Raw genomic sequence first — 26,380 nt, 5'->3', positions numbered from 1 at the left:
CAACCTATGATGGAAAAACATCTATTTCTGCTTTATTGACCATGCCAAAGCCTTTGACTGTGTGGATCACAATAAACTGTGCAAAATTCTGAAAGAGATGGGAATACCAGACCACCTGACCTGCCTCTTGAGAAATCTGTATGCAGGTCAGGAAGCAACAGTTAGAAATGGACATGGAACAACAGACTGGTTCCAAATAGGAAAAGGAGTTCGTCAAGGCTGTATATTGTCACCCTGTTTATTTAACTTATATGCAGAGTACATCATGAGAAACGCTGGACTAGAAGAAACACAAGCTGGAATCAAGACTGCTGGGAGAAATATCAATAACCTCAGATATGCAGATGACACCACCCTTATGGCAGAAAGTGAAGAGGAACTAAGAAGCCTCTTGATGAAGGTGAAAGTAGAGAGTGAAAAAGTTGGCTTAAAGCTCAACATTCAGAAAACGAAGATCATGGCATCCAGTCCCATCACTTCGTGGGAAATAGATGGGGAAACAGTGGAAACAGTGTCAGACTTTATTTTTCTGGGCTCCAAAATCACTGCAGATGGTGACTGCAGCCATGAAATTAAAAGACGCTTACTCCTGGGAAGAAAAGTTATGACCAACGTAGACAGCATATTCAAAAGCAGAGACATTACTTTGCCAACAAAGGTTCGTCTAGTCAAGACTATGGTTTTTCCTGTGGTCATGTATGGATGTGAGAGTTGGACTGTGAAGAAGGCTGAGCGCCGAAGAATTGATGCTTTTGAACTGTGGTGTTGGAGAAGACTCTTGAGAGTCCCTTGGACTGCAAGGAGATCCAACCAGTCCATTCTGAAGATCAGCCCTGGGATTTCTTTGGAAGGAATGATGCTACAGCTGAAACTCCAGTACTTTGGCTATCTCATGCGAAGAGCTGACTCACTGGAAAAGACTGTGATGCTGGGAGGGATTGGGGGCAGGACGAGAAGGGGACAACAGAGGATGAGATAGATGGCTGGATGGCATCACTGACTCGATGGATGTGAGTCTGAGTGAACTCCGGGAGTTGGTGATGGACAGGGAGGTCTGGCGTGCTGCGATTCATGGGGCTGCAAAGAGTCAGACACGACTGAGCGACTGAACTGATCTGATGACGGTGTACCAGCCTTTATACCAGGAACAAAGGAAAACAAGACCTTCAGGAATTTCAGTCAAGTTAATACTGGGTAATACAAGATAAAATGAAAAGTGATGGAAAGAAAATACACCCATTTAAATTTCTTTCACTCTTCTAAATCAAAACCAATTGGAATAAACTCATTCTAAATATTAAGAAAGGTTTCGTGGCCAAAAATGATATGAAGTGAGCTTCAAACTCTCTTCTCCCATGATAGGAGAAGACATACGGCCCATAAACACGTATCTGTTTACATACATGTATGTAATTACGTGTGTTTATGTAAACACACCTCAATGGAAATAAAAACTACCTGAATTCTACGTCTCCATGAGAAATGCAGATTAAACCTTTAAAAACGAATAAACGCTAAACCATTTGCAGGGGTCCTCTGCAGGCCTTTCAACAGCGTAAGGGTTCATCCCTGTTGATGGCGCCACTGCTGTGGTTTCCCAAGGGGCTACACAGCTTGAATGAAGGAGCCTCTATTCTCAGACCTGGTACTGAAATTTCCAAAGAAATTCCACAAACAATACAAAAAACCCACAGGTAAAATTATTTTTACTTTTTACTGCCAAAAATATGAAGATCATAAAATTCAACAACCATATGAAAGGATTAACAGTTGCATAAATCATAAAATACAATCTATTTTAAAGAAACAGGCAACGTCTATCTATTTTAGGTACTATATTTCAAATATTCATAGGAGTGTGACAGTCTGTATTAGATTTTGAAAAGTGGCATGTTTCAGAATGTCACTTAAAACATTTCAAAATAATAAAAAGGAAATAAAGTGACAATTATCCGTTTACTTCTACTGCAAATTACCATTTAAAAGTTATTAAACTGGCTCTGGTTATGCTTCAGGTAAAATAAATTTCACAAGCATTTCCCCAAAGTTTCAATGTCTCTCCAACCAAAGCTGTTATCTAAGAAATCATTATATATTTCAGATTCCTCCACAGTTCTTAAATCTGCAAAAACAGAAGTTTGGGGAACAAAAACACATGCCTATCCACATACACAATCGCGCCAGGTCTACATCCCTTGTTTGCTGGGCTGCGTATCAACCCAGGGGCTGGTTCAAAGCAGACACTGGGGCCCCTCCCTGCCTCATATACTTTTGAGGCTCTCTTTCAGATGAGCAGGCCAAGCAGGTGGGGCAGGCTGACCCTGGGCTGAGGTTGGGGTGGAAGCCTGCTGGCATGCACGCTGTTGCTCCTCACCCTGATGCCCACCAGTGTGTAAAGGTGGTCCCACCCTAGGGGCCAGCCACAGCATTTCCATCAGTGCCCCCTGATGCCAGGACGGCTGCCTGCAGGAACCTAGCTGCTAGTGTTCCCCTTTCCTTCGTTTGCCCACCTCATCAAAGGTGTAATCAGGACACACTGCAGTCGCAAGACACCTCTGTGCCCTTGACTCCCACCACTCTCCCCTTGGCTCTAGTCACTGCCCCGCCAAATCCAATTCCTCCCTCAGGACCTCTGCACTCACTGTTCCTGCCTCCTGGAGCATTTTCCCCAAATTTCCTCAGGGATGGATCACATCACACAGGCTTCACTCTAAGTCTCTGTCCAAATGTCGCATCCTCAGAGATGTCTTCTCTGCCTTCTAAGACACTCACACCTCCCTCTCTGCTCTCATTTCCATCCTGTCCCTTGTCTCTGTCTGTAGCAATGGTTTTCTGATATTACCTCATGTGTTAAGCTTTCTCGGGCTGCCATGACAAATCACCACAAACTTGGTGGCTTAAACCAACAGAAATTTTTTCTCATGGTGAAGAACAAAACACGAAGAGTACCAGATTATACCCTAACCCAGTCTGTGGGTTTTCAACTCCATTCCATGATGTACAGTATATTCAGTACCTGCTATAATGAGGCTGGAAACAGGCTAAATGGGCTATTTATATGAGGCCAGCCCAACCTCATCAGCATAAAAATGTCTTTCCTACGTGACACCCTTTGCAGTGTGGCATAAATTTCAGCAGATGGTGTGCACGCCCTCTAGTGGCCATGAGAACAGTTACCTCCATGTGTTGCTTTCCTCAATGGCAACAATATATCTGAATTAATGTTGCTGCTGCTGCTGCTAAGTTGCTTAAGTGGTGTCCAATGCATGAAAGTGAAAAGTGAAAGTGAAGTCGCTCAGTCGTATCCGACTCTTAGCGACCCCATGGACTGCAGCCTACCAGGCTCCTCCGTCCATGGGATTCTCCAGGCAAGAGTACTGGAGTGGAGTGCCATTGCCTTCTCCGAATTAATGTTAACTCACATTTATTGGAGAAGGAAATGGCAACACACTCCAGTGTTCTTGCCTGGAGAATCCCAGGGACGGGGGAGCCTGGTGGGCTGCCGTCTATGGGGTCGCACAGAGTCAGACACGACTGAAGCGACTCAGGAGCAGCAGCATAAAATGTAAAGCTAAAGTTGTATAGAACTATGTATCTACTTCTATGTGCAACATCAGAGTACAAACAACACTTTTACTAACAAACAACAGGATAACAGCCGATACCAGGCAGCATTCTAGGTTTGTCTCCAAAGTGCTCAGATTTCTGTCAACTGGCAATTTATCCAATGCCCTGCTTCTCCCTCCAAATACCTTCCAAATGTTCTCTTATCCCATTTAAATTTAAAACAACTTGATTTATCAAAACTTCTAAGAATAAATAAATGGATATATGCTAAATCACTGCTCTTAAAAAGATAAATTATAGAGATTCATGAAAAGATTTTGAAAAGATTTTGGTTACCGATATGAGTTTTAAATAATACTGTTGGCATCTGGTGGTAGACTGAAAGGTACAAATCAGATGATTCTGTCACATGCTTTAAAATATAAAAAAGTAAGAATATTGACACAGAAGCTACCGATACTTAAGACAAATTACCGACAGAGGAGTCATAAAATTAGTGACTGTGAAAGTGACATTACCACACTCAGTCCTGTCCCCTTTCCAATCAACTGAATGTCTAAATAAAAGTGACATGGGTATGTTTGACTATGCTGTCTCCAAGTAATAAACTTTCTTGTTTGTCTCTTAAACAGTTAGAAAGAACTTTCAAGGAAGAGGAATTTTATCATACAATTAGAGTAAATGAAGAAAGGAGAATTTCTTAACATAGTTTGCAACAAGATGACATAAAGCTCCTGATCTCTGCCTGCAGTGTCCACCAGGAAGTCCATTTAGTTTTAGTTACATTCATGATTTATAAGGCAGGTATGATTTTAGTGCATATCTGGGAAGAACATTCTAGACTCTACCAAGCATCAATTCTGTGATTTTCATACACAGAACACTCCCAGTTCTGCAGAATAAATACTAACGACCCAATTAATAAAACTTTGCTTCTTTAATAGTAAGTCAATAGCCATGGCCCATCCTTTATAACTAATTATTCTTAGAACCATTATTAAAGATGAAGGAAAAAAAGTTACAGTCAAGTTAAGATTTATTTCAAAATTTTTCTTCCATGAAGAAGGAAGGATCAAAAATGACATAAAAATAATTAAATATTCAAAGTTTTAACCTCTAGTTACATAGTAAAAATTCAAATCAGAGACTTTAATCATTCCTTTGTATATAAGGAAGAATCTTGGGAGCCAGAAGACCTGGACTGCAGTCCAATCTCCACTCAGGGTAAATCATACCCTCTCTGCCTCTTTGTACCTTTATCTTCTTAATCTGTTTAAAGGATCTACAGTTTTCATCTACCTCACATGGCTGCTGGGAAAATCAGAAGTAAAAGCACTTGAAAACTGCTGGTCACTTAGCCAAGCATAGTTTACTCATTCTTTGTTTGCTGATAATGTCTAAGGAATTTTAGAATTTACAGAGTCAAGCACTTACAATACTCACCCTTTAATGTCTTTCTGCAATGTTCAGTAAATTAAATGCAATACTGTTTTCCTAAAAATAGCATCTGGGTTTAGTGTCATATTTTACAAACATAAAAGTATGGTGAATGATGAGCAATCTGATTCGGTTAGGTCTGATGTATTCTAAGTCAAATAAAATATTGGTTAGGGAATTCTCCAGCAGTCCAATGGTTAGAACTCTGTGCTGCCACTGCAGGGAGCGTGGGTTCAATGCCTGGCTGGGAACTAAGAACCAGCAAGCCGTGCAACACTGTCAAAACTATATACACATGTGTATATATACATGCACACACACATATGTATTTTCTCCATTTGTTAAAAACTTCTGCTCTTCTAGGTAATTATCAAATAATCTGAAATAGGCTTTTAAAAGGATTCATCTATAGGACTTGTAAAAATTCAAACCAACCTAGAATTAGAGCATTTCTGTTTATAACAGCATTAGAAGCATATGTGAATAGAGTGCAGTATACACAGAATAATGAAGTTTATGTCAATATAGAAAGTTGTTAATTGCAGAGCAGCATCACTGCCCAAGTAATAAACACTACACAATCTTACAATGATCTACACTATTCATAAATACCTGGATTAGAGACAAACTTATAAGTAACCAATATGGTTTTTTAATGAGGAGGAAATTATCAAATGCATTCCTGTAACACATCACAGACACATCTAGAGACAGAAGCAGTGCCATCCTAACAAACCTTAGAAGTGCCACAGAAACATTAAATAATTATTTCTGCCCAATTTTAGTATACCTAAATTTAAACACACTTGATATTGAAATCCATATTTGTAATTTCATGGAATTATCAATCCATATTAAACACACTTCATATTGAAATCCGTATTTGTAAAGACAAAATTTGGATATTGTAATCCAAATACAGATTTGATACTGAAATCCGTATTTGATCAAAGCAAGTATCTGTCATACTAAGACTTCTTTAAATCAGCAATACCCTTAACATACTTAGGATGCATGCTTTTTTGGGACGGGGGGAGGGTGTGGTACAAACAAAGTGAGTAAAAAGCTGAGCATCAGGGACATCTATAGATGAAAAATAACTCACTCCAGGCTCTAGCTCCCCACAGGTAACACTCCAGAAATTTCTAGTTAAGGCATTGCTTAATTTTCATCTCTCTACTGACACTGTGATAAGCAGACACACTTGCAATAATTAGATTGCGGCTTTCTATGTGCTATATGAAAAAATGTGTGTTTATACTAAGACCTGTGAGGCATCCTAAAGACCTTATTTGAGGAAACAATCATTCAGAACAGCGGTTCTCAACCAGGATGATTCTGTGCCCCTAAGGGACACGTGACAATGCCTGGATATTTTTGCTTGTCACAAGTAAGGGGGAGGTGCGGTGCTATTGGTATGAGCAGGTAGAGGCCAAGGATGCTGCTAAACATTCTGCAGAGCACGGGACAACCCGCCACAACACAGAATTATCTGATTCCAAATGTCAATAATGCCGAGGCTGAGAAACCTTAATTTAAAGGATGCCTATAAAGTTTATTATGGTCCAGAGTGAGGCCTCTAAAAATTCTTTTAAACTTTTTTATTTATTCAACTATCAAAACCATGAGAGTGGTTTCATTTCTGGATCGGAAATTGTGTCTTTATGCTATCTTACAGAGAGTGAATGAAGCTGATATCGCTTCTTTCTAAGGCACTATCTGGTATGTTTCACAAGATAAAAGACTTCCCATTTGAAACCATGCTGGGCGCAACTCCCAAATTCTTTCACAATTAATCAAATACTGTCTCTTGCCAACCCAACAGTTTCATCTCAGTGAACAGAAGCCCAGCAAAGATGATTCTAACAAGATAAAAGCCATCTGCAGCTTTCAGGAGGCATTTGAAAGGCCAAGAGAAGCTCTACAGGGTTCCATCTTGGCAGCACTCTCTTGGGTCCCATCTTAAAAGCAGTCTAACCATTGTTGTCATCTTTCTAATTAAGTGGGCTGCCAAAAACAAACAAACAACTTGAGTAATGTCACTGGCACAACACCGAATCTGATGTGAACTCAACATCAGACTTGGAGCATCATCACTGAAAGTTGCTGCTGAAAAGCGGGTTCTAAGAATGCAGAAGCTCAAGGTCAGGAATCATCCTTGCTGCTCAGTCATAGCTGTGCCCTCGTCTCTCTCCTGCAGATCCAACTACAGAGACACTACAAACATCTTAGAGACAGTAATAAAAAAGGGTTAGAAAGATCTCTGATACACATGCTCAAAGGCATTGTTTCAAAAATACTTTCCCAACCAAAAATGATAAATCTTCTTTCGTCTGCCTCTTTCCAACCTCTAAACTCACCAAAGCCAAAACAGGAGGGATTATCTGAGCCATCTCACTTACTTCAGAAATGAGAAATCTGCATAAAACCCAGAAATCAAAGATTTCTGTCAGAGCTAAAACCCAGACCTGTAGAGTCCTGCTGCTGCTGCTGCTAAGTCACTTCAGTCGTGTCCGACTCTGTGCGACCCCAGAGACGGCAGCCCACCAGGCTCCCCCATCCCTGGGATTCTCCAGGCAAGAACACTGGAGTGGGTTGCCATTTCCTTCTCCAATGCATGAAAGTGAAGTCGCTCCTAGCTGAGTCCATCTCATCATGTGACCTCTGCTTAAAAACTGGCTCAAAACTCTCTGTACACAAATCTCTCATAGAGCTGGATATAATCATAAAGCCACCTCTCTGTGCTCTGTAAAGCCAAATCATCTCCGTTTTTTTTTCCACACTCTTTTGGGGCAGCTCTTCTCCCATTTCTTTACTTTCTAGAGGACACTGAGTGAAAATGTAATGGGAAAAACAGAGGGCACCAATCCAGGCCCAATGTTCCCCAGAAGTCTCAAGAGACTTCACCTGAAGGAAGACCTCTTGGCCTCTGAGGTCATTTTTTATCATCTCAGTTACAAAACAAACAAAAGGTTTTTATATAAGTAGGGAATTCCAGCAGATGTTATGCATTTTGAGTTCTCTCAGTAGTGCTAACTATCCAGGATTTTTCCACAATGTAATTTTCACTGACAGATTTTTATTTATTATGACTACATCCTACCTGGCATTTTCTTTTTAAAATCTCATTTAATCCCTGTTTTACCAATGAGAAAATGGAGGCATAAAGAGGTTAAGTACTTTGCTGGAGGCCACATAGCTTAGAAGACAGAGGTGAGTTTGGATTCAAGTTTGTCTGAGTCCTGATTCTTCACCGTCTTGCTGGACCACCCCAGTGACTGACTGTCATCTACTGAAAATCTACGTGAAAACCCTCATCGCACAATCACTGCACCAAAAGGAGTCTCAGAAAAACCCTGTTCCCGGACCTTGACGCCTGGCAGATGAGTGACCTGCCCCCAGTCACAGACCCAGTCGGTGCTGCCAGAGGGATGGGGCCCAGGTGCCCTGCCTCCCACTGTAGGTCCTGCTCACCAGCCTCCCAGGAAAACCTACCCTTTATCCACGTAAGAGGAAGCATTCACCCTGAAGCACCTCTGGGAACTAGAAGCAGAATAACTGGAGAGGAACACTGCTGCCTAGAGAATCTGCTAACAGTTAACACAAAGTGTTTCTGACACAACTGGAAAAAGTTGTAAATGATGTTCTGGGGAAAGAAATTCATATCCCACCTATATAAAATACACACAGTGCAAAAGGTAAATTTTAACCAAATGACAGTTAATAAATTCTCAAGTACTGAGAGATGGATTCATATGCTTTTTATCTCTACTAGGTACTTATAGTCTTGATTTTGTTGTAGCTAAGTATCATTTTTACTTGTGACCAAGAGGCTCAGATGGTAAAGAATCTGCCTGCAATGCAGGAGGCTCAGGGCTGAGAAGATCTCCTGGAAAAGGCAATGGCTACCCATTTCAGTATTCTTGCCCAGAGAATTCCATGGATAGAGCCTGGTGGTCCATGGGGTCCCAAAAGAGTCAGACACAACTCAACGACTAACATCATAAGTATGATTTTACATTTGATCCAGTGAATTTTTCTGTGAACTATTTTTATAATTTTTGAGATTATTTTAAGATTTATATTGGTCTCTCAATAACAACCTGTCCTGAACACGCATTGAGGATCCCAACAAAATAATCCATCAGGGGTTGACTGGCAATAGGAAAACAGTTGAGATGCCATGTTAGGAAACTTTCTGTTAATAAACCTTGACATTTTTACACATTTAATAAAACAGAAAGAACATATTCCTAGCTTTTTTTTTAAAAAACTACACTACAACTTACGAGAAAGCCCGGCATCTCACAGTCAAGTGCTGCCAGCACACACAGTTTTTAGAAATCTATGTCCCATGCGCTTCAGTCCCCTCAGTCGTGTCCGGCTCTTTGCGACCTCATGGACTGTATTCCCCAGGCTCCTCTGTCCATGGGATTCTCCAGGCAAGAGTACTGGAGTGGGCTGCTGTGCCCTTTTCCAGGGGATCTTCCCAAACCAGGGAATCTTCCTGACATAGGGATCGAACCCACGTCTCACGTCTACTGCACTGGCAGGCGGGTCCTTTACCACCTTTACCACCTGGGATGCCCAGAAGTGCTGTGTGCATCTTATATTTAGAAATCTACAATTGCATATAAATTGTAAATTAATTCTTACATACTCTAAGTTAATCGTGAGACAAACTGAAAGTTTGTTTAAAATTCCCGAATAAAAAATAGTATTCACAAGTTTTCTGTTCTCTAAAAACTCACTTGGCCAAACCATCCCTATAATTAAGTATCTCCAAAAGTATTTAGTTGGGGCTTACCTATAATGTGATCTTTTAATTGCTGCAAATCAGGAGGTATAAAGACTCTTCTAATAAAAACAATCCAATGCAACCCAGTGAAGCCTAAGGAAATGGGAGAAGACAGGAAAGACAGGTACCTCGTAGTTTGAGAGAAAATCTAGTAATTCTGATTGAGATGGGATGTAGAGAAGTGGTTTCATCACTCGGCGGACAAACTTCTCAATGTAAACAGCACTCATGGGGCCTTTGTATTCGATTGGTCCAAAACTAGTACCAAAAAAATAAAAATAAAAAATAAAAATACACCATGCATTAAACCTGTAATATATAACTGAAATCATCAACACCACAAAATGAAAATGTCTTGTTTTAGGATCCCAACTGGTTCATATGTCAGTAGCCTTCCTTGTCTCAAGAGGGTAACTGGAGGCCTAATTAAGAGCAAGCATTTTATGTGAGGGGAGGTACAACTGGCCATTACTTTTTAATATGAAATGACTTCTGCAAACTGAATTTCAGAGCAAAGTTCATTCTAGTCTCTGAAAAAAAAATAATTCTCACAGTAACATTTCTATAAAAAACAATAAACAGGCAACTCTGAAAACTGACCAAATGCCAAAGGATTCCAGGATCTTTACACAATTCTCCTGCGGGGTGGGGGAGGGGAGGAAGGCGGGGGAAGGGGTACACTTTCCTTTTCAAGACAACGTGAAATAAGGAACAAGTTGAGCAGTTGGTCCTTGGCCTACTACAAAGTAGTCATTAAATATTCTCAGAGGCACTTACACAAAGGATCACTAAATAAACCTTAAACCTACTTAAAACTTTATTACAACAAAAAATCATATGAAGATATGAAGTCAGGGAACTGTACAAATGATCTTCCCTGTTTTCCCAGGCAGTTGTGCTTGGGGACACACAGGAATTTGATTTAGTACCGATAAGCAATACTGCCAACACCGAGTTATCCTCCTAAGCTAATCAGAATGCTCACAGGGCTTTCTTCACTCTTGCACAACAGACATTGCTCAAATATAATTGGATGGTATGTGGCAAGGATGGGGGAGTATGGCGAAATTCAGCAGATCTATACCCATTCTTCTCTCTGAATAGAAACTGACACCAAGCGTCCTGTTAACAGCAACAACAGAGCATAGAGAAGAACTACGTAAATGGGGATCACAATATTAATATATAACAGAAATTAATACACATACACATACATATAATGTGCTGACATAAACAATCTTCAGTGTGCACTGCAGAATGTGACAGCAGACAGAGGAACATCAGCAGCAAGAGGTAAAAATAGCATCTACACACACAGCGGAGACACTGGGCCAGCGACTCCATGGATTCAAGACTTACTACAATTCATTTGCTAACTAATTTTGTTTTTAAATTACTACCACCACCAACCACATCATTCACCACCAATTCTTAATTTAAAGGAAGAAATCAAAAATATCATCTGATAACTTATTTTGCTTAGCAGAAAGTGAGCAAGGGACCTGGAAACCTCGTCCACTCAAGCAAATCAGGCTCTGCTGAGGTTCCCAGGTTCCGTGTTACAAGGGTCCCAGGGATCAGGTGTAATGAGAAGATCCCCAGATGCAGGTCGTAGAGCACGTTTTGCCAGCACACCATGGCCACTGCTTTCGGACAAGCTGACTGAGGGGAGCTGAATTCTGCACAGTGTTTTGGGAAAACTACTTCCTGCTTCAGAGCCTTTCCTAAACTGCCTTTGTGACTGGCAATAAAACAAGTCAAAAAAACGGAGTCTGCTCTCACAAAACAGGAAAGCCTGTTCATTTCTATAGGTAGCTACTACTAGTTAAGCTGTTACACAAACAGCACAGAATACAAAAAGGCTACCTTTTGGGTGTCTCTGCCGTAGCACTTTTTTTTTGGTACAATGCGAATGCTAGATGTTGAAATGAGTATTAATGGTTCTGAACCAACTCAAACAAGTAAAGGTTTAACAGGCCAAGATGAGGGGCAGGCACTTTAAGGTACAGCAGCCTCAGATTCCCCATCTGTAAACTAAGAGGGCTGGACTAAGTATTTCTGACGTTCCTTTCATGTCCTTTCAATCTTTCTATAAAACTAAGAAAACCAGTAGTGTAAGACAGCGCTGCACACCCACATAACCTGAAACGACATTTGTACTCAACTCAAGGGAACTCTTGTGATTTTAATGTCACATCGAGCTAAGTCTACCTCTGGGCAGCGGGCTTGGGTACACACCGTTGCAAGGCCTACACTCCCTGCTAGCCATCTGCACCCTATTTCCAAAAAAAGACATACAGGGATCTCTTCAGGGCAAGCTCATCGCCCATTACACATTACCGAGGTTTAGAACTTTCAAAGATTAATATAACACCACATACTTACCTTAAAAAAAAAGAAGTGACCATCAGAAAGTTACTCAGAGAAACTGTGTTTATACCCAAAGGGAAATTTGAGGGTGGAGATGGGGAAGGAATGTGTGTTTTTGCCCAAATACTATTTAATAGCTCCCGAGAAACAACACTCTGAGGCACACAAGTTTTATGTTAGAGACACAGGAATGTGCTGGAAGGGGACAGATAATCCACACATGACAGTCTGGTGATATCTATAATAAATCTGCACTGATTAAGGCCCAAGAATTTTAGAGGGAGGTAATAAAGCCTAACGGAGAAGGCAATGGCACCCCACTCCAGTACTCTTGCCTGGAAAATCCCATGGACGGAGGAGCCTGTTAGGCTGCAGTCCATGGGGTCGCTAAGAGTCGGACACGACTGAGCCACTTCACTTTCACTTTTCACTTTCACGCATTGGAGAAGGAAATGGCAACCCACTCCAGTGTTCTTGCCTGGAGAATCCCAGGGACGGGGGAGCCTGGTGGGCTGCCGTCTATGGGGTCACACAGAGTCGGACACGACTGAAGTGACTTGGCACAGCATAGCAATAAAGCCTAAAAAGTAAAGTTCTTACTGGTCAACTCTTCTTAACCCTTCAGTAACAAACTTCAAGCCAATTACACTGAACAGAGCCCAGAATTTCATCTTCTGTCTCCAAAATCCTTCAAGTCAGATTTTAGACCTAACATCCACAGCGGGATTTCCCAGGGGTCTCAGTGGTAAAGAATTCACCTGCCAATGCAGGAGCCACAGGAGACACGGGTTCAATCCCTGGAGGAGGAAATGGCAACCCACTCCAGTACTCTTGCTGGGATAATCCCATAGACAGAGGAGGCTGGAGGGCTAGAGTCCGCAGAGTCACAAAGAGTCGGACACAACTGAGCAACTAAACAACCCGCAGCAAGGCCCGGGCAGTTCTCCAAAATCAAACACCAGTATTCCTGCAGCAAAGTGAGTACAGAGGCACCTGATGTGGTACAAAGACTATAGGTGGCCTCCTGGTACTTTAGGCCAGATGAACGCATTTGGGGATGATGTTCATCGAACTCCCTCAGGTCTTCAAAGCTCTCTGGATTTCAGAATGATACATTATAGGATTGCAGACTTGTAGTTTTTTCTTCCCAATTTGAAAAGATGTTAGATATCCTCCTGACTATGTTATGCTGCTAGATAACGGGATAAGGACTTTAGTACATTTTTATTCCATAAAACACTTCTATAATATTTGAAACATACAGCCACACAGCGGAGTAACCAGTACAATTGAAAACAATGCTACTGAATACGTCATGACATGGAAAAATGTTCACACACAAAAAAAGCAGTTGAGGAGATATTACTACTATCAATACATGATCCCATTTTTTAAGTTAAAAAAGGGGGGTGTGGATATGTACAGTCATAGGAGGATATAGATCAAAACACATAGTGATTATGGATGTTGATAAATCACAGATCCTTCTATTTACTTATTTTTGCTTATTTGTTATTTTCTCAATTTTCTATAGTGGATACTTTTAAACAGGATAAAACAAAAATTCACTTTGAAACTGATAAACTGAATTGGATTAGAAACACTACTTGAAAGTTCTTACCTCCGATGATACAGATATATTACAGGAAAATAAAAAAAGTGTTTCTGTTTTCTGCATTTCCCCTGATTCCACCAACAGTTAATTGCGACAAACAACACCTGCAAGTCAAAGAAGGTTTCAAATGACTATAAATAACAACTGAAAAATCACCAAGATTTAAAAAAACAAAATAATAGAAATGAAACAATCCCTCTCTGAAACAGAAAGCATTAAAAAAATCGTTTTGGGTATTCAAAGAAGGGCATCATTTACCCTGACAAGGACAAAGAAAGACTCTAGTGTCCAGCTGGGACTCTGAATATTTTGCAGTCTGGTCCAAGAGGAAAATGAATTGCTTCAAATCCTGACGTGAATGACACCAAATAACTTTTTCTAAGCATGATTATACTAAAACTTACCAGTAGGATATGTCTTTTGATAGTCAAACTGAGAATCTGAGAATAAAAACAATCTTACCTACAGCTGACATAACAAAAATTTCAAAGGACCGTTTTTAATAATGATATTAAAAACCAATAAAGATAATAGATGACTAGAACTATGCTCTAAAATATACTATCAGATAGCAAAAATATGGATTAAATATGTATTTATAGGCAGATGCTGAAGTATTTAAGGAGACGTATCCCAGTGCCCGAAATTTACTTTGAACTGTACCCAAAATGGGATGGATTAATAGTTAGACAGGTGCAGTTTCTCACCTTTGCTACTACCGACACTTTGAGCATGAACTGATACAGGTTTTTTGCTGCTGTTTGTTTTTGCTGGGGGCAGGGGTGGGGAGGGCACACAGTGGATGTCGGATGTGGCAGGATCCCTGGCCTCCCCTCTCTAGTACTGACAACCCAAAACCTCTCCAGACAGTCCCAAAAGTCCCCTGAGGACAAAACTGCCTCTAGTTGAGAACCACTGATTACGTGGATGATAAGATGAACAGATACATGATAAAACAAGCCTAATAAAATATTATTAGATGTTAAGTGGCCGACACAGCTCACCTTTGCTATTATATGTTTAAAAATCTTTGTAATAAAGTACTGAAAAATATGAAGACTACAAATGAAAAGTCACTTTCAGATGCCTTATACTGACCAGAGAGCAGTACTGCTCAAAACTTAATGTAAACTCTCAAGAACTCCTTTTATACTCTACCTATACTTTATAACAGTACCTTTACCACGGCTGACGCCTCAAAAAAGGGCACAATCTACCACATTTGCTAATTTTATTAAGTAATGTGGCTCCAGAAATTTATGCCTGTTTTCACAAATAAATCCACTCCTTTTCCCTTCTGAGAACACAGAACAATAAGCTCTCAATTTAGAAGGAGCTGAAATTGTTTCTGAAAGAAGGCAGAGCGCATCAGTTGTGGATGGCACTGTAACCTCCACCACTTGTCCTGTGGCCTTTAACAAACTATTCTGCCCTCTAAACCCAAGGTCGTGCTTCAGGGTAACCAGCATCAGCTTGCAGGGCTGTTCTAAGGAGCAGGGGCCTGCACACCAACACGCAATCCCTACGGTCACGCTGAAGGACATATTCCTTAGGCTGACAGTAATATAACAAGTAGTTGACACTTACCCTAAAATACAACAGACTCTCACATTTTCCCACAAGTGCTCTAAATGAGGAATGACTGACAAAGGGGTGACTTCTTTAAGCTTGCCTCCCAGAGCTCCCTTAGGGTTGTTTTCTTCCCACAAGTGTCCCCAGCTTGATTACTATCAGCCAGTCTTAAGGGGAGTTGCGGGTGTGGGGGGGGGGGGGGGTGGGTGGGGGTTGGGGGGAGACAAGGAATAGATTGATTCCATGGGTCCAAAGCTGGAACACAAAATCACAACCCCCTGAGAATCAACGCTATCAATACAAAAATCAACATATTTATACAGTACTTAGCATCAAGCTCAGGGGTATAACTTAATTAAAAAGGTTTTGCTAGGCTGGGCAGGAAGTCTAGCCAACATTTATAACATTGTTTCTAAGAAAATCCAACTGAGAGTTCCAAATGAACTTCTGAAACTGGACTGTGCCACAAGTCACCCCAGATCAGTGGGTCTGGACAGCAGCCTCTTAGAAACCTGTGGGATGCTTTTTGGCTGACTGCATCGGTCAGGGGGTGCTAGAGGGCATGTGGTGGGCAGGGGCCGTGGCCCCGATGTCCTGCAGTGCTCCAAGCTGCTCTGCACATGGAACAATCCTCCATATCCCCCAGAGCAATTTTAAACGTCCTGCCAAACACTGATGTGGAGGGAAACCTGTTTATTATTATTAAACTCAGATCTTGACTCCATTTTATATATGTCAATCCAAAGCATGGCTTCTCTGTTCACTGAATTTCTCAAGAAGGCAACATCTGTTTAATTGAGGGCAGAAAGGACTTTCATTGGCTCAGAACTTTACCAAGAGCTGTTCACCATTTAGAAAAATCAAGTCACTGAGAGCAATGCCCTCGTGGCCCCTGTGTGGCCAACATATCCTACTTTATGAGGCTGCGTTTGTAACTGTTCCTGCATTTATAACTCATAGTGGTTCTACATAAAGGTACAGGGACCTAACTTACCCCAACTTACATACTAACACACATTTAATTATATACCACTTTTCTTTTTCCCCTTATCTTTATGTTACAATTAGTGCATTAGATTGGCTACATTGAAACTATATGTATAGGGGAGTTTTATCATCTATGAATACCTTCTGAGGACAGAAAAAGGGATATCAAAAAATACTTGTTTCATAAAGGTCAACTGGGATCCACTGGATTGAAAACCACTGCCAGACAGAAGGCCTATTTATCAATTGTCTATATATCCCTCTTACCAAGCGTGAAGGTGGCGTTCATTAAATATTTGTTGAATGTAGCTACGGTCTAGGTATTTGAAAGGTCTGCCTAGTAACACTGTAATCATGACACATAAATTTCTCTTACGTAAAATAACTAACCAACAAATGTTAACAGTATATTCAATGAGGATTTTCAGTCTCCCCACTGAAACCAGACAACCTGGCACCCTGAGATGAGCACTGGCCTCATCATGAGAAAACGTGGCATCTCCTCCCACTCCTGCCTCTAACCAACTATGACAAGCACAATCAGAAAGCCTCGGCTCACAGGGGCTTTACGATTTAGGCTTGAAATAAGGCTGTTGGCCTTCACCCTGGCAAAACCAGCCGTCTGGGAAAGGTGTCTCTGTGGGAGAACCTGCCCTGCGCCTGGCCTGCCAGTCATCTGACGGTCAGGCTGAATGCCCACCTTACCTGGTCTGAAAGCCGACTCGCTGCTTGTTCAATTTCAGCCCTGGCGGCGATGGACTGGCCACACCACGGAGCATAGAAGAATAGCAGCACCACCTCCGAATCCCGGCGAATGTGCTCTGCGTAGTCCAGCTGCCCCTGGAAGAGGTCAAGAACCGGAGACCTCGAGGAGAAAAAGCTGACAGGTGGCTTTGCTGGAATTATCACATCTTTTGCTCGACTAAAAAAAGAGCAAACACAAGATTGTTTAGTTTATCTTCTTCTAACAACAGCTCTGTGTAGAAAGAGAACAAAGCTTAAAAGAAAAGTCTTCTCTTAAATAAGAAAAGGGACTTCCCCAAACACTGGCCTGGAGGATAAAAGCAGTACTTTGTGCTAAGCGAAGGCAAGATTTGACTGAGAGAATGCAAGACAAGACTCAATGACATGTTAAAAACATTCTCTAACACTGTCTGCCCCGGGTGTGGGGTGGGAGGGCAGTGGAGAGCAGAGGAGAAGAGTGTCTTTGAATAATCTGGACTCTCGCCTCCCCCACCCAAAAGACTCCATCCTTATCTCTCTGCAGCCTTGCTCTCCACAAGCCACTGATGTCCAGGGTTTCAGAGCCACCAGTGAGCTTGCTCAAAATCAAGAGGGGGGAGCATGCATGGCGCCACTAGGAGGCATGGGAAATGCTCACAGCCCACTCACATCAAGTTCATTAGCTGTGGTTGGCCTGTACTTGGGACACTCAGGTAAAAGTAATAATGATGTAGATGTCTCCATTATGCATCATGATCCAAAGGTTAATAAAGATGAATAGCAAAGCAACTGCCCATTTAACTGGAAAACAGGTTTCCTAAGTATGTACTTAAGATTCACAGAAGGTCAGGGGAAGAAAGAAAATAAAACTAAACAAGTGGCCAGAGCCAAGACAACAAGGTCTGTGCCGAAGCTGTGTCCCACCAGGTTAAAGGGCCTCAGTGAACACTCTTGAGCTGTCCACACATCTGGATTAAAAGAGTATAAAACCATTAGAGAAGCTTAGCTAAGAAACCAAGAGAGGAAATAAAAATGGAACCCTATGAAAATTCAATTAACCCAAAAGAGGGAATTTCCTAGATGTTCGGTGGTTGACACTCCATGCTTTCAAACTGCTGAGGGCCTGGGTTTGGTCCCTGGTTGGGAAACTGAGATTCCTGCAGACCATGTGGTACCAGGTTGGGGGGGAGGGGTGGGGCGGGAAGGTGAGCAGAAAAAAGACCGAGAGGAAGAAAAACCAGAAAGTATAAATGGAAAACAAACAGCCAGATGGTAAACACAAACCCAACCATATCAACAATTACATTAAATATAAAAGGACTAAACCACCCAATTAAGAGGAAGAGATTGCCAGGCTGGATAATGAAGCAAAACCCAACCATATGCTGTCTAAAAGCATTTTAAACATAAAGACATAGCATGAAGCCACAGGGATGGGAAAAGATAAACTACATACAAAGTAAGCACAAAAAAAGCTGTAATAAATCATTAGGTGAAAGGATAAACTAATTTGTGTGTTCTTACAATTAAATGTTCCTCAGTAATTTAAAAGACAACAAACCGATACATGCTATAACTGAATGAATTTCAAAATACACTGAAAGAAGTCAGACACTAAAGAATACATATAATATGAATGCATTGACATGAAATTCCATAACAGGCAAAACTAGTCTATAACAAAATCCATCACATCAGCAGTGGTCTGGACTTGGGAGTAGAGCAAGGAAGACTGACTGCAGAGAGCGCTGAGGAAAGTTTCTGGGGACAAGGAATTAAAAGGGTAGCGGTGGCTACACTGGCCAAAAGCCATGGACCTACGTATGTAAAATATGTGAATTTTACCAAACGTAAATTATAGTACAATGGCATTGATGAGAAACAAGTTTGGCTGATGGGTCACCTCCTTGGTGAGGACTGCTTTGACGAGTCTCCCAATTTTTTTTTTTCTCTCAGGTTCCTATTAGTTGCTTTCAACAGCCCTCACCATAATCTGTGACTTACTTATTTACCTGTTTATTAACTCCATAAGGGTAACAACCCTGGCTCTTTTTTTCACTGATAAATCCTCACTGGATCTGCAACTCCCAGTACTGCAAAGGTCAGTAATGTGTGAAATGAACAAACCTACCCTACTCACCGCATTTGAATATATGTGACAGCAAATTAAATCCATACAGACATATATTATTAATCTGAATCAAAAATGTCAGAAGGTCCATTTGCATTACAAGGAATGATTCTAAGGACCACTTTACTCTGTTCTAACTTTATATGTGTACAAATGAACTTTGAACTCCCAGTATACAGCAAAGTAGAAGGACGGAGAAACAGGTAGGAACATGCCGCCAGCTCTGAGATATGCAGCAGACAGATACTTAGAACCAAAAAAGAAATCAGACATCTGGGTTGCTTCCATGTCCTGGTGGTGGTTTAGTCGCTAAGTCGAATCTGACTCTTGCGACTCCACAGACTATAGCCTGCCAGGCTCCTCTGTCCATGAGATTCTCCAGGCAAGAATTCTGGAGTGGGTTGCCATTTCCTTCTCCAGGGGATCTTTCCCACCCAGAAATCAAACCCGGGTCTCCGGCACTGCAGGCAGATTCTTTACCAACTGAGCTATGAGAAGCCATTGCATGTCCTAGATATTGTAAATAGTGCTGCAATGAACACTGGGATACATGTGTCTTTTTCAGCTATGGTCTCTCAAGGGTGTATGCCCAGTAATGGGACACAGAAGCAACCTAGATGTCCACTGACAGATGAATGGGTAAAGAAGTTGTAGTGTAATACAATGGAATATTATTCAAAGCCATAAAAAGGAATGCATTTGAGTCAGTTCTAATGAGGTGGATGAACCTAGAGCCTATAATACAGAGTGAAGTCAAGTCAGAAAGAAAAAAACAAATACTATGTATTAATACATATATATGGAATCTAGAAAGATGGTACTGATGAACCTGTTTGCAAGACAGCAATGGAGACACAGACATAGAGAACACACTTGTGAACACAGTGGGGGAAGGAGAGGGTGGGATGAATTGAGAGAGTAACACTGAAACCTGTGTCACCGTATGTAGAATAGACAGCCAGTGTGCAAACGCTGTGTGATGCAGGGAGCTCAACCCAGCGCTCTGTGACAGCCCAGAGGCGTGGGGCAAGGCGGGAGGCGGGAGGGAGGCGCCAGAGGGAGGGGACGTATGTGTACCTGTGGCTGATTCATGCTAATGCAGGGCAGAAAGCAACACAATACTGTGCAGCAATCATCCTTCAGTTACAAATACATAAATTAAAAAAAAAAAGAAAGAAATCATACAAACACCCAAGACCAAAGCTACTCTTAAGAGCCTTGGATCATTTAGTTTGAGGAAAAGAGTACATACCCTTCTCTACATCTAGAAGGTGTCAGCTTCCTGAATTAAGACAGTTTTAAATATACTGCTTCCCCATTTTAACCAAAAATTATTAACATCATAAAGTAACGCTGTTAAAAGTCAGAGCAAATCTCCAATTTACACACTCATGCTAATATTTTAACTCTGCAATCAGGGAGCTTTGTCTAAGTAAAACATCTTCATAACCCCAAAAACTCGGTCACTTACACAATAATTCAAAAAAAAAAAGTTCACTGAGCAAATGTTTCTGGGCTTCAGGCACTGCTGTATAGGAACTAAGGCTATAGGAGCAGGGACCTGTTCTCAAGGGGCTTCCTTTCTCAGGGAAGAAGACATGCAAACAAGCAAACCTGTAAAGAGACATAAAACCATACAAAATGAACATGCTCGCTGGAGAAGTCAACACAGAAATGTGGCAGGGCACCTGGAAGCTCCTCCATGGGGTGGTGGTCAGGGTGGTGTCTTTTAAGCTGAGATGTGAGTGACAGGAAGGCAGTCACCCACAGGGAAAGCCCTGAGGCAAGCTGACACATTCTCAGCAAGTCCAAAAGTCTTGGAGGTATTATTTTTCTACTCTTCAAATTTGGTGGTAAGAGTTAAATATGCAAACGGAAGGAAAATGCAGGTCTGTGACAAATCAAACAAAGGACAATCATCAGCCTTGTACTATTGATGAGCCAGCTCCTCAAGTAAACGAGCCAGACAAGCCCGTGGCCCGTCAGAAAGCAAACATTAACCAGGGCAGAGAAACCCATATGTGTCTGCCCCAACAGAAGCATTCATGAGTCGCCATTTAACTCCTAAATTAGCTACTGTTTTTGAGAAACTATATGGAGATTAAAGATTTCCTGCAGCTTTGAAGCCAAAGTCTCAGGTACCAAAAAAATCAAAGAGCTGATTGCAAACAAGGAAGTCCTGTCGCAACTCCCAATTTCTATACAAGAATCACGCTCTACACCTCCTTCCAAAGAGGGTCTGAGGCAGCTTTGAACTTACAAAACAAAATAAAGCAAAATGAATATATACACATAGAGACATAATGGGGGACAGGGAAGCCTGGAGTGCTGCAGTCTCTGAGGTCCAAAAAAGTCAGAGATGACGGAGCGACTGAACAACAGAGATGAGAGAGAGACACCCAAAGACATACTTATAACTTTTTCCCCACAAAAACACACCCACAAAGCAGGGTAAAAGGAAAAGGATGAAGTCATGGACATTCAATGCATAGAAAGGCAGCTAGGACAGAGATTAAGTGCTCAGAAATGTACAACTAATTATTAATAGTGTTTCAACCCCAAATCAACCTTTTTTCTTTTTTAAAAAATAAGCAATAAGACACTAAAGGGGGTTGTCTTATTTCAGGTCTGTAGCTATTAATAAAAAATAACTTAAAAAAAAATTCTACTCTCCTTTAAGCCTCTGTCCTCACTAACACACAAGATCTTAAAAGCAAAATAGGAAAAGAGCGGCAGAAATGTCAGAGTCAGTTGTAGAACAATAAAGTAGTATCATGACACCATTCAATCAAAGGAGATTATAAAAAAATCAATTTGAGTCTATTAAAAGACCATCAAATTTGTGGCACAGAAAGAAGCTGGACAGGCAAACAGGCTGTTCACTGGCTCATTCTCCTTGCCTGAAGCAGGTGGGATCTTACTCAGCCTGCTCCATTAACTGGATTTACACTTCTTCCTGAAATCTCAAAGGACTTTCATATCTACTAAGCTTGTTCTCTCAGAGAAAATACTACGCTTTATTGCTATAAATGGACAAACTGATGCAAGCAAGCTGTCCACCCTTGGAGGAGAGAGAACCTCTCTTCCTCATCTGAACTCGAATACCACATTGCCATATTTTACCTTGTAAAATACTTTGTGTAATTCCCTTGTGTAGGACATGACACAGAACATGGTTAAGAGCCTGGTTTCTGACATTAAAGGATTCAAATTCCAGCTCAGCCATTTATTAGGTGGAAGTGAATTGGGGCAAGTTTTGCAACATGGCCAAAGCTCCACTCCTTCGTGTGTAAACTGGAAGGGTAAGAACATATATATATGTGTGTGTATGTGTGTGTATGTGTGTGTGTGTGTGTGTGTGTGTGTGTGTGTGTGTGTGTCTCTCTCCAGACTTTACTGGGTTACTTAAGTGATCCACAACAGGCTCTCAGGTCACGTGTTAAATAAAATAAATGCATTCATGGAATCTGTAGTTCTCAAACAGGTGACTCTGTTCCCCAGAGGACATGAGGTACGATCTGGAGACATTTCTTATTGTCACATTGTGGGGGGTGGGGGGTAAGAGCAGGTAGTAGGTAGAGGCTAGGGATACCGCTGAACACCTCAGAATGTACAAGGCAGCCCGCTACCACAAGAATTATCTGAGTCAAAATATCAACAGTACCAAAGCTGAGGAACCCAGCTGGCAGGCTGCACCTGGCACAATGGCAAATGCTCAATAGGTTTTTTGTTTAGTTTTTTTACTATATGACTTTTTTTTTCAATTAGGGATATAGTTGTTTTACAATGTCGTGTTAGTTTCTGCTATACAGCGAAGTGGATCAGCCATACATATACTTCCATGTGTGTGCACACATGCTCAGTCGCTCAGTCATGTCCAACTCTCTGCAACCCCATGGACTGCAGCCCTCCAGGCTCCTCTGTCCATAGATTTTCCAGGCAAGAATACTGGAGTGGGTTGCCATTTCCTTCTCCAGGGGATCTTCCTGATCCAGGGATCAAACCCATATCTTCTGCATCTCTTGCACTGGCAGGTGGATTCTTTACCACTGAGCCACCTGGGAAACCCATATGTATCCACGATCCCCTCCTTTTTGGATTTCCCTTCCATTTAGGTCACCAGAGAGCATTATGTTGAGTTCTCTGTGCTGTACAACAGGTTCTCATTATTACCTATTTTATACATAGTAGCGTATATATTGGAGAAGGCAATGGCACCCCACTCCAGTACTCTTGCCTGGAAAATCCCATGGACGGAGGAGCCTGGTAGGCTGCAGTCCATGGGGTCGCTAAAAGTCGGACACAACTGAGCAACTTCACTTTCACTTTTCTCTTTCCTGCATTGGAGAAGGAAATGGCAACCCACTCCAGTGTTCTTGCCTGGAGAATCCCAGGGATAGGGGAGCCTGGTAGGCTGCCGTCTATGGGGTCGCACAGAGTTGGCAGGACTGAAGCGACTTAGCAGCAGCAGCAGCAGTGTATATATGTCAATCCCCATCTCCTAATTCATCAGCAATAATTATTATAGTTTCTTCTTTCTACTAAAATCTCCAATCTTTTGACATCTCTTTGACAACAGGGGTCATATATTGTCCTAAACAGACTCCATAAAATTGTTTCAAGTTGAAATCTTCCCAGTAGCTGCTATGCCGGTCAGTGGCACCACAAATTTATAAACTAGAGTCCCAGGAGATACACTGTGGACACACTAAAATACGAAAACACACTAGACACGCTAAAACATAAAGCAAAATTTGTACTGGTGTCCTTTTCCAAAGCAAGACACATTAACTGTCTTTCCCTCCCCCACCCCACCCACTAGCTCCAGCCTAGGCCTTTCTCCCAGTTTCAGGAAAACACCAGTCCACCAGTTTTGTCCAGCCCCAGGACCTTTGCACCTGCTGTTTCCTTTACCATGGACATCCCCCCTCCCCCGGATCTCCCCAGTGCTAGCCCCTTCCCCTTCTTGGGTGATTCTCCTATGTAGCTCCCCAGGGAAGGTCTTTAGGCTCCACCCTCATTGCTTCTATTCCCTGCACAGCACTTACTGAAATCTTTTAAGATTATGTTAAGGTTACTCGTTTACTGCCTGTATACCAACCACTGGAATGGAGAACAGGGACTTCTGATATTTATCACACACCCTCGAGGAGCCGTCCCCATACAGTAAGTGCGGATAAATAATCGTTAGATCCATGAGTGCATGAATTCTCAACGTCCGGGACGCTAGTGGTCGTCTACGCCTACCCGAGGCATAGGGAAATAAAATGGGTGATAAATAAGGGTCCTACAGCATGGGCAAAAGTCACGGATGCACCCCCAAGAAATCCCAACAGGTGACAAGCACATCAGAACCTGGCCCACCTTTCCTCGGTATGAAAATGGTAGGAAGGGCGCCGGGCAGCACCTCAGAGCCTCCCCTGAGGGCTCGCTGGCCGGCGAGGAGGGAAAGCGGCGGGCAGGGCCGCATGCGGCAGGCGGGAGGGTCAAGTCCACCGGCCGGGGCAAAGGCAGGCCCGACTTCCGGAGGCCGCTTCGACCCTCGACTCTGAGGCCCCCAAGCCGGTCACGCGCCGCCGGCCGGGCCGAGGGGCGCCGGGCCGGGGTGGGGTGCGGGCCGCCTCACCTGCAGGTAAACTTGAGGGCGAGGAGTAGCGCGCAGCCGAGCGCCACGGCCCCGCAGAGCAGCTCGGGCCGCCGGCGCGCCATGAGAGAGGCGCCGCGCAACCCGCGGCGGAGCCGGCCCTCCGAGGACGCAGCCGGGGCCGGGCTGAGGGAGCCGGAGCCCGCGGGGCCGCCGCCGCCGCCCTCGTCCTCGGCGTCGTCGCTGCTGCTGCTGCCGCCGCCGCCGCGGCCTCCGCATTCCGACATTACATGCTCCCCGTCGCCGGCTTTATACCGCCGTAGCCGCCGCCAAGGGCCCGAAGGCCCGGCCCGGCCCGGCCCGTCGCTCCCCAATCCCGCAGCTCGCCGCGCCGGCTAACCCCGAACCTCCACGTCAGCCCGGCCGCCTCCGCGGCTCCCGCCCACTCCGGGCAGAAGGCGGAGCCGGACACCACTCGGAAGCCCTACCCCCGGAGGGCCACGCCCCTCGCTCGTGGCGTCTGCGCGGCCCCATCCCTCACCAGCGCCGCCGCGGAGGCGTGTTCGTCCCACAGGCCCCGCCCCGTCCCTGGAGACTGTGCGCACGCCACCGGTGCCACGTGCTCGCCCCGCTTACGCCCGTCCGTCCACTGAGTCTGCGCAGGCACCGCTGCTAGGTGTCCGGCTGCTCTTACCGCTGGTTAAACCCAGCGCTGCCCTAAAGCATCCCCGGGCTGCGGAGAGTCACCGCCCGGTTCCGGGAACTTAAAAGAGCTGTGATGGTGACAGCAGTCGTGTCTGGGACACATCTGTGGAATTGCAGTGGCATCAGTACTGACCTCACAGAGGTGCTTTGAAGGTTAACCTGAGGTCCTTGATGGAAAGTGCTGGGCCCATAGTGAGTGCTAAATAAGTCTTAGGGACTGTTCTCTCCCAGTGTCCATTTCCTGCACAGTGAACTGCTGTGCGCCACGGTACCACGTCCCTACACCACGGCCCTGGGAAAAAGGTCTGTGCATCCGGTACTCACTTTAGAGATGGGAAAACCGAAGCGGCTTGGAAAAGCCGCTTGACCGCGTCCACTAGGCATTAGGGGAGTAGACTCGAAAACAATTTGGTTAACAAGCCGCTCCAGCGATCCTCTGCCGATTCTAAATCCTTTGTGACTCTAAATGTTAATGAAAGTGAAAGTCTTTCAGTCGTGTCCGACTCTTTGCGACCCCATGGACTATGCAGCCCTTTGAATTCTCCAGGCCAGGATACTGGAGTGGGTTAACGTTTCCCTTCTCCAGGGGATCTTCCCAACCCAGGGATCGAACCCAGGTCTCCCCGCATTGCAGGCGGATTCTTTACCAGCTGAGCCACAGGGGGAGCTCCAAATGTTCTAAATGTTAGGTCATTTCTAAATAAGTTTTTGTGATTAAAAAGGACAAGTCGGAGAAGGATGAAATGTGATTTGAGAGTGACTGGGATTGTTTACCTGGGACACGTGTACCTGGAGCTAAGAGAATGTCCGTAATTACCCAACAGCTGGGGCCAAAGATCTAGGATAGACTTCTGCTGTCAATAACTACAAACCAGGTAAATAAAACGCAGA

The 26,380-nt window shown here is 43.2% G+C and overlaps 1 protein-coding gene across 7 annotated transcripts in view; it reads right to left on the bottom strand.

The window, feature by feature from the left end:
• TXNDC11 (thioredoxin domain containing 11) overlaps positions 1-25,229 on the bottom strand; it is a 60,391-nt gene extending 35,162 nt beyond the window's left edge. For 2 of the 7 annotated variants that reach the window (XM_025274956.3, XM_044935771.2), the window contains exons 1-4: positions 24,827-25,228; positions 17,052-17,268; positions 13,794-13,891; positions 9,931-10,060 (exon numbers count right to left, since the gene is read on the bottom strand). In XM_025274956.3, coding sequence (XP_025130741.2) covers positions 9,931-10,060; positions 13,794-13,891; positions 17,052-17,268; positions 24,827-25,071 — 690 coding nt within the window. In that variant the 5' untranslated portion in view covers positions 25,072-25,228. Of the gene's footprint in view, positions 1-9,930; positions 10,061-13,793; positions 13,892-17,051; positions 17,269-24,826 lie in introns of those variants that run through there. The other 5 variants (XM_044935774.1, XM_044935775.1, XM_044935770.2 and 2 more) reach the window with 4 other exon arrangements.
• Between the last annotated feature and the right edge of the window lie 1,151 nt (positions 25,230-26,380).

Source organism: Bubalus bubalis, chromosome 24, assembly GCF_019923935.1.
Source record: "Bubalus bubalis isolate 160015118507 breed Murrah chromosome 24, NDDB_SH_1, whole genome shotgun sequence".
Classification (NCBI taxonomy): domain Eukaryota; kingdom Metazoa; phylum Chordata; class Mammalia; order Artiodactyla; family Bovidae; genus Bubalus; species Bubalus bubalis.
This window is presented reverse-complemented; position numbering and strand designations above follow the sequence as displayed.